At 50.7% G+C, this 10,526-nt stretch overlaps 1 protein-coding gene across 1 annotated transcript in view; it reads left to right on the forward strand.

Moving 5' to 3' along the window:
* WNT4 (Wnt family member 4) overlaps positions 1-10,279 on the forward strand; it is a 51,049-nt gene extending 40,770 nt beyond the window's left edge. The window contains exons 2-5 of the mRNA XM_035118064.2: positions 1,207-1,442; positions 5,320-5,451; positions 7,304-7,446; positions 9,243-10,279. Of these exons, the coding sequence (XP_034973955.1) occupies positions 1,207-1,442; positions 5,320-5,451; positions 7,304-7,446; positions 9,243-9,710 (979 nt within the window). The 3' untranslated portion in view covers positions 9,711-10,279. The remainder of the gene's footprint in view (positions 1-1,206; positions 1,443-5,319; positions 5,452-7,303; positions 7,447-9,242) is intronic.
* The last annotated feature ends 247 nt before the right edge of the window (positions 10,280-10,526 follow it).

Below are 10,526 nucleotides of genomic sequence, written 5' to 3' on the forward strand. Positions count from 1 at the left end.
TTCTTTTCATGGGTACTTCCAATGTATTTTACTAGAGTTTTGAATGATCTTATATGGCTAGCCACCATGGGGAGCTCTTTGAGCAAAATATGGGTGATCTGTTAAAGAGAATGAAGTTGTAAAGGAACAGATAGCAAGAGTTGGGGGCCAAAGCAGACGTGGCGTTATGGGCACCTTTGCATTTAACGTGCAAGTTTTTGGGGGGAAATGCAAAAGAGCATCAGATGAGGCAGGGGATATACTGATATAATTATCAGAACCACAACAGATATGGAAGGGGGAAATGGGGAGTTTCTCCCCGCAAAGCAAGCAATATAAGGGATTTTCATCAGGATTGCAGCAACAGTTATGTACCCCCCCCCCTGTCTATCGTGATTCTGATCATTATTGCTATAACTCCCTTTGGCAGGATGGGGAACCTCTATCCCATGGGCCCATCTTGGAAAGCCCTGAGGCCATTTGTCAGGAACCACAAACCTGACTTGGTTTGTGATTTTCATCTGATGGGCAGGAGAGCAAGGTTAAACCCTGCATTGGATGTGTGCATCTTTTCCCCTTAGGGAACAGATGGGGCAGGATTTAACCCTTTTGCTCAACACCTGATGGGCCAGGGTTTGAATCCTGCTCAGTTTCACAAGATTCCATGGTGGGGGGGGGGGAGACTTGAGGACTTCAAAGCACCTTGCACCTGATGTCATTTCGAACATCAGTTGATTGACAGCTGAGCAGCCCCACCCACTTGTCAAATTTGGCCTCAGGAAGCCGATCCTGATAAGCTCCTGGCCCGTGGAGCTGATAAGGTTTTCAGCCCCCACTTCAGAGTATATATATCTCACTCCTCCATGCAGATTACAGGGGGTTGGGCTAGATGACCCCTGGGGCGCCCTTCCAGTGATGTGATTCTATGATTCCAGGGATCAGACCTGAGACCTTCTGCTGGCAAAACGGTTGGGCCACAGCAATGGAGGAAAGGGTTAAATGATCTTTTGACCCCTGCTGTAATGCTGATAATCACACACACACACCGCTGCTATTTGCATTTCTTAAAACCTGCTGGTGCTCAGTGTAAAAAAAATAAATGCAATGAACCTGCAGTTTGGTCCTTGGCTCCTGGGTTTGCTGTTAGGTGGCTGGGATCCACTGCTCACTTCATTGTTGTTCTTGTTCCTCCTCCCTTCTCTCCCCACACCGATATCGTCCTAGCAGATATTTGGCAAAGCTGTCTTCTGTGGGAAGCATCTCTGAGGAAGAGACCTGCGAGAAGCTGAAGGGTCTGATCCAGAGGCAGGTGCAGATGTGCAAGAGGAACTTGGAGGTCATGGACTCGGTGCGCCGGGGGGCACAGCTGGCTATTGAGGAGTGCCAGTTCCAGTTCCGCAACCGCCGCTGGAATTGCTCCATGCTGGACAGCCTGCCAGTCTTTGGGAAAGTGGTGACACAAGGTGAGGTTTCTCCCCTTTTGGTGAGGTGGCCTCCCCCCCCCTTTTGGTGCATTGGGGCACATGCAGAAGGTTCTCTGGGTAGTGGGAGGGCCATAGCTCAGTGACATGCATGCCCCCCCTTTGCATGCAGAAAGTCCTGGGTTCAACCCCCAGGCTGGGAGATACCCCTGTTCGACAACCCTGGAGAGCTGTCACAAGTCGGTGAGCTTGATGGGCCTGATGGAGGCGTCTCCCTATTTAAGCAAGCTTTTCTCAGAATCATGAGGACCGGAGTCTTGCTTTTTTTATTAATAGAAGGGCCATGACACAGTTGTAAAAGCACCTGCTTTGCTTGCAATGGCTCTCCGGTTCAATCCCTGTCGTTTCCAGGTAGAGCTGGAAATGTCCTCTGCCAGAAACCTTGTAGAGCGGCAGTCGGTCAGTGTGGAAAATACGAAATAGCTGGACCGATGGTAGGCCTGGGCGATATATCGATATATCGCTCAGGACCAGTATGAGGAGCAGACCGTGATGTCGGTTTCGCTCGGCGGTATATCGCTGGGGAAATCGCCACCGCTCCCTCTGCTAACAGCGTCCGCGAGAGTTCCTTCCTCCAGCAGCGCTGCTAGCAGAGGGGCTCGGAAGCGGCAGCAGTTTCAGCAGCGATATATCGCTGAGTGAAACCGCCATCACACTCTGCCCTCACAAGACAGAGAGGGAGAAACAAGCTGTGTTGGCGAGGCACAGATACAGCTTGTTCCTCCCTCTGTATCTTTAAACTGGAGCAGTTCCCTTCCCTCCCTCCAGCTAAGTAGTGCAAACAAACTGCATTGTCCCAGCCTGCAAGCCTGGGTAAAACTGCCTTGAGATGAGAACTAGGGCAGTTTCACCCAATGTTTCGCAGGCAGAGGCTCATGCATCTTGTGTTTTCAACATCGTGGTACATTGCCAAGCCACGATGTTTGGCTGGCAATGCATCGCAGTGTTGAAAAACTGATTATCGCCCAGCCCTAAGCAATGGTCTGACTCGGGCAGCAGCTATCCTATTTTAATAAGCAGATTGTTTAGGGGAGATGCAGACATCTGGGACATAGCAAGATTGGGTGGGGGGAGTTTATAGATATTTTGGGGGACACACATATTTCTATGAAGGCTTTCAGGGCCAAAGCGTGCCCCCCTCCCCTGCCTTCAAGGTGGTGATTCACAGTTAAAATCCTTTTTAAAAAAATAATGCAATCCAATGCATAAGATACGTAACCGACCGACCAACCCAGCATTATGCATTACAAAGTTGAAGATGGGCAGGATTAATATCCAAGCATCTCCGGCCATTGTCCATGCTGAATGAGGCTGGTGGGAGTTGGAGTCCAGCAACACATGCGAGGCCACAAGGTAGCGCCCCCCCTCACCCCCACTCAGGAGTCTCATAGTTCAGGTGCGCTAGATACAGCAGCCTAGCAGGGTCCTCTGGGAAAGGGGCTCACAAGCGGGGCACGAAGGCGGCAGACTTCTCCTGTCACTTCCAAGGTAGACTGCACCTGGATGTGGAGGTTCTGTTTGGCCTGCACAGCTGATAGCTACCAAATCAGACCGTTCAACCTCCCATGAATTTGCACAAGGGTTCAAAGGTCCAGGATTAAGGTCTGGGATTGGTTTGGGAGTATCCTTCAGATTCTCAGTTATATACACACACCACACACACAGAGAGAGAACCAACAACCCAGAGGCCTCTGCCATTCTCTGTGAACTGCACACCACCTTACAGCTACCCACCCACACTCAGGTTGCCATCCTCGCCACCGCTGCACCTCCTTATTTAACTTTCCTCCAGCCGTCTTCAGAGGAGGGCTGCAGATTTGTGCTTGCAAAGGTTTCGCCCTGGAAATGCCAGAAATACCAGCGAGTGAAGTCGTCTCCCTCTTGGGCAGCCACAGAGCGAAACCCACGGACGCTAGGCCTGCTATTAACCTTGATTAACTCGGAGGTTGCTCGGTTGCTTTGAGTCTCTGGTGCCTGCGCCGTCCTGACCGCCGGGACGTTTTATTTCTCTGCGCCCACCCCCCTTCCCAGACACCCCTCTCTCCTGTTGAGGCTCTGGGATTGGGGTGTGTGTGTGTGTTTTCAAGGGCATTTGTGTCCTTCCCCTGCTGGCTGTTTGGGGCTGTGAGAATGGAGCAAAGGCCTCTCGGTGGGGCCTGTGCCAGGATCTTCCAAGACAGAAGGGTCTGTTCCAGTCTAACCACCCCTTGGCAGGAACGGAGTGTTGCAAGACATAATTGAGAACTGCTAAACCAATATTCCTCTTTCGTTAACTCCACCCGCATGCACCTACCCACATGAGGGTGACTGGCGGGGGGGGGGGAGGTAGCGAGAAGAACACACAGAGCCACCAACATAGCTTCAACTCTTCTTCTTCTTCTTCTTCTTCTTCTTCTTCTTCTTCTTCTTCTTCTTCTTCTTCTTCTTCTTCTTCTTCTTCTTCTTCTTCTTCTTCTTCTTCTTCTTCTTCTTCTTCTTCTTCTCTTCCTCCACCCCCTGCTTTTGCAGAGTTGCAGAGAGAAAGCAATAAGAGAAGTTCTCAGCCTGGCTTGGTAGATGTTTCCAGCCTGGGAGCAGAGTTTGGACTCTACTGAGAGGAGTTTTAGACAGGGGTGTGTGTGTGTGTGTGTGTGTGTTTAATTTTCCTTGCTAGGCTTTAATTGGAACTAAGGTAAAGGTAAAGGGACCCCTGACCATTAGGTCCAGTTGTGACCGACTCTGGGGTTGCGCGCTCATCTCGCATTATTGGCCGAGGGAGCCGGCGTATAGCTTCCAGGTCATGTGGCCAGCATGACAAAGCCGCTTTTGGCAAACCAGAGCAGCACATGGAAACGCCGTTTACCTTCCCGCTGTAGCGGTTCCTATTTATCTACTTGCATTTTGACGTGCTTTCGAACTGCTAGGTTGGCAGGAGCTGGGACCAAGCAACGGGAGCTCACCCCGTCACAGGGATTCGAACCGCTGACCTTGTGGTCAGCAAGCCCTAGGCTCAGTGGTTTAACCACAGCGCCACCTGGGTCCCTTTACAATTGGAACTACACGGGTTCAAATACTGACTCAGCAAGTAAGCATACAGGGTGGGTCTGGAACCATGGAAGAGAAAGAAAGGTTTAAGACAGGCACCCCCAAACTGCGGCCCTCCAGATGTTTTGGCCTACAACTCCCATGATCCCTAGCTAACAGGACCAGTGGTCGGGGAAGATCGGGAGCAATTCACCTGATGATGGTCTTCCTTGCACAGAGATGCAGTCTGTGGGTAAAACTGAGGTTAAGTAAATAAATAAACCTCAGTTTTACCCACAGACTGCATCTCTGTGCAAGGAAGACCATTGCTTGCCATGCTTTGTTTTGTTTTCAAAAGGGGCCTGTGGATCTTCTCCCAACAACAACAATGCAAAGATGAACAGCAAACAGAGAGATAAGCAGATAAACAAGCAGGTTTCGTGCAGAACAGCTTTCACCAGCTTGCTGTCCTCCAGATGTTCTGGTCTACATCTCCTGTCAGTACGACACATCTGGAGGGTACCAGGTTGGTGAAGGGCTGGTACAGAGCAACAAGCCATTTGGCCAGATCCGTGTGAGGTTTGACCCCTAAAACACCCAAGCACAGGTTATTTTCTAACTTGTGCCTCGTTTTCGGGGATTGGACTAGATCAGGCTTCCTCAAACTCAGCCCTCCAGATGTTTTTTGGCCTACAACTCCCATGATCCCTAGCTAGCAGGACCAGTGGTCAGGGATGGTGGGAATTGTAGTCTCAAAACATCTGGAGGGCCGAGTTTGAGGAAGCCTAGACTAGATGATACCTTGGGTCCCTTTCCAACGCCACAATTCTATTCTTCTTCTCTGCTTTCTCGCCAGGGACGCGGGAGGCCGCCTTTGTGTATGCAATTTCCTCCGCTGGTGTTGCCTTTGCCGTGACGAGGGCATGCAGCAGTGGGGAACTCGACAAATGTGGGTGCGACCGCACGGTCCATGGGGTCAGCCCACAGGGTAAGTACATGAGTGTGAGGTCAGGGTGTGGAGGTAGGACCATTGAAGGGGTGGGCGGCCGACAGCCCTCCAGAGCACGGACGTCAGGACGTTTTCTGCTCTGCGCCAAGTTTGTCGCATGCAGCGCTGTTTCCATTCCACCCAAAGTTGCATTGTTTGCTGTGCTGTCTGCTGTGCCCAAATTGCATACTTTATGTAATTGCTTTTGTAAATGACATTGCTGTTTTGCTACTCTACCCCAATCCCTGTATGTGCAAAGGAACAGCAATTACGTGCTCTTTTGCAGACTGAAAGCAGCAGCAGAAGATCCTGGCCATTGTTCACTGGACTTTTTTCCTTCCCAGATATGGGACAAAATAAGCAAAAGTTGGCAATTTCAGCCCCCATTGCCACCTCCATTTAAATTCTCCAACTTCCCTGCTCCAGATATCACTGGACTACAACTCCCATCTGCCCTCACCACTGACTATGCTGACTAGACCTGGTGGGAGTTGGAATTCCAGGATATCTGCAATGCGCTCTACATGGGGCTACCTTTGAAGGTGACTCGGAAACTACAAGTAATCCAGAATGCGGCAGCTAGGACCCTATAACACTGGTCCTAAAAGACCTACATTGGCTCCCAATACGTTTCCGAGCACAATTCAAAGTGTTGGTGCTGACCTTTAAAGCCCTAAACGGCCTCAGCCCAGTATACCTGAAGGAGCATCTCCACCCCAATCGTTCAGCCCGGACATGGAGGTCCAGCTCCGAGGACCTTCTGGCAGTTCCCTTGCTGTGAGAAGTGAGGTTACAGTGAACCAAGTAGAGGGCCTTCTCGGTAGTGGCACCCGCCCTGTGGGGAACGCCTTCCCATCAGATGTCAAGGAGATAAACAACTATATGACTTTTTAGAAGACATCTGAAGGCAACCCTAAATAGGGAAGTTTTTAACGTTTGATGTTTTATTGTGTTTTTATATTTTGGTGGAAGGCACCCAGAGTGCCTGGGGCAATTCAGTCAGATTCAGTCAGACTGAATCTGTCAATTCAGTCAGATGGGCAGCATATAAATGATAATAATATCATTATTATTATCACCCACAGGTGGCGCTGTGGGTTAAACCACAGAGTCTAGGGCTTGCTGATCAGAAGGTCGGCGGTTCGAATCCCTGCAACGGGGTGAGCTCCCGTTGCTCGGTCCCAGCTCCTGCCCACCTAGCAGTTCGAAAGCACATAAAAGTGCAAGTAGATAAATAGGGACCGCTCCGGCGGGAAGGTAAACGGCGTTACTGTGTGCTGCTCTGGATCGCCAGAAGCAGCTTTGTCATGCTGGCCACATGACCCGGAAGCTGTCTGTGGACAAACGCTGGCTCCCTCGGCCTATAGAGCGAGATGAGCGCCGCAACCCCAGAGTCGGACACGACTGGACCTGATGGTCAGGGGCACCTTTACCTTTACCTTTAATATTATCATCATTATCTGGAAGGCCACTGTTGGCATAGATGAGCTTTTCTCAAACTTGGTTCCCCAGCTGTTGTTGGACAGTAACTTCCATCACCCCTAGGCATGCAGGGGGCAGTGCCACAATTCAAGGACACAGTCAAGACAGGCAAAAGCATTGAGGTGTGCACAGAGCAGAGCCTCTGAGGGGCGTCTCGTGAAGACAGAAGGTGTTGCCTGGGGGAGTCCTGAGGGCCAGATAGAGGCGGGGGGGCACATTTGAGTTCCCCCACCCCTGCCCTGTAGCCTCCCAGAGGAGAAAGAGGGAGGGAGTACCTCTCTCTCCAATGGGCTGCAGCGCTGTGGAATGAGTTGTGCTATCCTCCCCACGTAAGTGCTGCCCTTTGTTTTCCTTCGCCTCCTTGCTCTAGGCTTCCAGTGGTCCGGCTGTTCCGACAACATTGCCTACGGGGTGGCCTTCTCTCAGTCCTTTGTTGACGTCAGGGAGCGGAGCAAAGGGGCTTCCTCCAGCAGGGCACTCATGAACCTTCATAACAACGAAGCCGGGAGGAAGGTAAGAGCAGCAGGCTTGTGCATCTTGCTTCCCGGGGGGGGGGGCAGCCACAGACATCTTCTTCCTGCGCTTGCTGGCTTTTGGAAGAGAACAGGTTTCTAGCCCTTAAATCTGCAGAGAGGAACTTGAATGTGTGGGAAACAGCTGGTCAAGCACTCTGCATTGCCCTCCTCTGTGCATCTGTGTCATCTCTTCTCTTTCTGGGCCCCAAAACTTTACGGCTAGCAATGGCTGATGGGAATTGTAGTCCGACACATAGGCAGGGCATCAGGTCGGTTAAGACTGCGTTGCCCTACCATGTCACTCATGGCCAAGTGAACAATGCAACGCTTAAAAAAGTTTGCAGAACTGGCAAGAAACTAAAATACTTGCCATGTTTGGGGGGAGGAGGGGGTGTCTTCTGTCTTTCCGTGGACAAGCATTAGCAGATGTGGACTAACTTTTACTCTCAGTACATTTGGTATATTTCATTTCTCCACTATCAAGGGTTGTTCTGTTTTTTAAGCAGGAACTTGGGGTGTCTAGGGGACTGGAATGGATATATACCCAATGCCTGAGCCAAAAATCCACCGATATGTGTAATCAATAAAGTTGTGGCCATTTCTAATCCAGAACATTCTCCGCTTGAATTTATTAATCAGACACTTCCGTGTGTGTGTGCGGTATGCCACTGCGACTGGGCCTCAAACAAACAAACAAATAAACAAGCTTCATGTTGAGTTCCCCTGCTTTCCCCCCAGAAAAAAGTACTTCCCCCATCCCGCTCACATATGGGTAGTGGATGTCACGAAATCCTAAAGCCTCAAAATCCTAAAGTGTTTGCAGTTTGTGTAATTCCATGAAATATCTTGAAGCCATTTCACACAAACACAAAAAACCCATTAGCAATAAAAACAGTTTCATATATAATTTAAAACAGCAATTAAAGACAGTTGAGAACAGGCACCCCCAAACTTCGGCCCTCCAGATGTTTTGGACTACAATTCCCATCATCCCTGACCACTGGGTCCTGTTAACTAGGGATCATGGGAGTTGTAGGCCAAAACATCTGGAGGGCCGCAGTTTGGGGGTGCCTGGTTGAGAACATAAGAAGAGCCTGTTGGATCAGGCCAAAGGCCCAACTAGTCAGGCATCCTATTCTCAAAGTGGCCAACCAGGTGCCCTTGATAGGAATCCCGCGAGCAGGATCTGAGCACAACAGCACTAACTGCAATTCCCGGCAACTGGTATTCAATGGAGGGTGATGATAGCCGATTTAATAATAAGCATAATTTTAATTTATAAAACCTGCCCATCTGGCTGGGTTTCCCTAGCCACTCTGGGTGGCTTACATCACATTGTGACTAGCAGCCACTGCTAGCCTTGCCCTCCATGAATTTGTCTAATCCTCTCTTGATCCAAACTGGAGCACGTTCTGCAGTTGAAGCATTCGCTGAATAAACCTGCCCTGAATCTTCCAACATTCAGCTTCCCTGGCTACCCATGCCGCCTTGACGTAAGACAGGCATCCCCAAACTTTGGCCCTCCAGATGTTTTGGACTACAATTCCCATCTTCCCCGACCACTGGTCCTGTTAGCTAGGGATCATGGGAGTTGTAGGCCAAAACATCTGGAGGGCCGCAGTTTGGGGATGCCTGATGTAAGGCGTCGCAGATGTTGGACACGCCCTCATCTTATTGTCGTCATTTTCTGCTTTGTTGTTCGTGTCTTGTTCTATGGGGTGGGGGAATTAAAGAATGAAAGGAAGAAAGGAACATGTTTGTAAGTAAATGAATTTCTGCTCCTTCCCCACCAAGGCCATCCTGAACCACATGCGGGTGGAGTGCAAGTGCCACGGCGTGTCTGGCTCGTGCGAGGTGAAGACCTGCTGGAAGGCCATGCCCCCCTTCCGCAAGGTGGGCAACGTGCTGAAGGAGAAGTTTGATGGGGCCACGGAGGTCGAGCAGCGGAAGGTGGGCTCCACCAAGGTGCTAGTCCCCAAGAACTCCCAGTTCAAGCCCCACACGGACGAGGACCTGGTCTACCTGGACTCCAGTCCCGACTTCTGCGAGCACGACCTGAGGAACGGCGTCCTGGGCACCAGCGGCAGGCACTGCAACAAGACTTCCAAGGCCATCGACGGCTGCGAGCTGATGTGCTGCGGCCGCGGCTTCCACACGGACGAGGTGGAGGTGGTGGAGCGCTGCAGCTGCAAGTTCCACTGGTGTTGCTTTGTCAAGTGTAAACAGTGCCACCGCGTGGCAGAGATGCACACCTGCCGGTGACGTGGGCAGAGCAGACTCCGTGGCAGGAGGAGGGCCCAGAGACCGCTTGGGAGATGCTTCAAAGGGAAACAGATTTTTTTTTTTAAGGAAAAATATTTAAAAGTTCCAATAGTGATTGTCTTTTTTTATTTTTCAATGTTGTCATTGTCCTCTTTGGCCTGCTGTATTTATTGCCCAGAACCAGAAACCTTTCCTCCTGGCTTTGGGGGGGAGTAAGGGACAGGGGTTTGCTGCGGGTAAAAGTGTGCCCCCCCAACCTGCATCACCCCGAGACCCTCCTGCCTCCGCCTACAGACCTAAAATGGAAAGGAAAGGTCACGCCTGGAACTAATTGCCCTTTGCAATGATGCATGTTTGAGACTAGTGGCTGATCCTGGAAAGGGGGGGGGCAATTAAAAAAGAAAGAAAATGTGGTGTTATGGAACGATTTTGGATGCAACTGCTTTTCCACCAGGAAGACGTTGGGGTTGGGTTGGGGGGCGTCTGAGGCAGACCATCTAAAGGGCCGCGTTCCCCTTCCTTCCTGCATCTCCCCACATAATAAACGCGGGGTGCAATCTGCCAAGACACCTTCCAGGACACGTCTCGTCAAAATGAACTCTTGCATCATTGTGGGTCACTTCTATGGGGTTTGTGCAGGATGAGGTTCGCAACCTGTGAGTCTCTCTTTCTCTCTCTGCCAAAGTAATTTCCCGAAAAATCACAAGCCCTTGTTAGCAGTGTTCGAAACTCCCATTGTTCTAGGCGCATTTTGTGACAGGGAATTTCATTAGCGCGAGCAGTTTCTGAGCGCTGGGCGCTGTGCTGTGCCTAAGA

The sequence above is a fragment of the Zootoca vivipara genome, chromosome 6 (genome assembly GCF_963506605.1).
Source record: "Zootoca vivipara chromosome 6, rZooViv1.1, whole genome shotgun sequence".
Taxonomy (NCBI): Eukaryota; Metazoa; Chordata; class Lepidosauria; order Squamata; family Lacertidae; genus Zootoca; species Zootoca vivipara.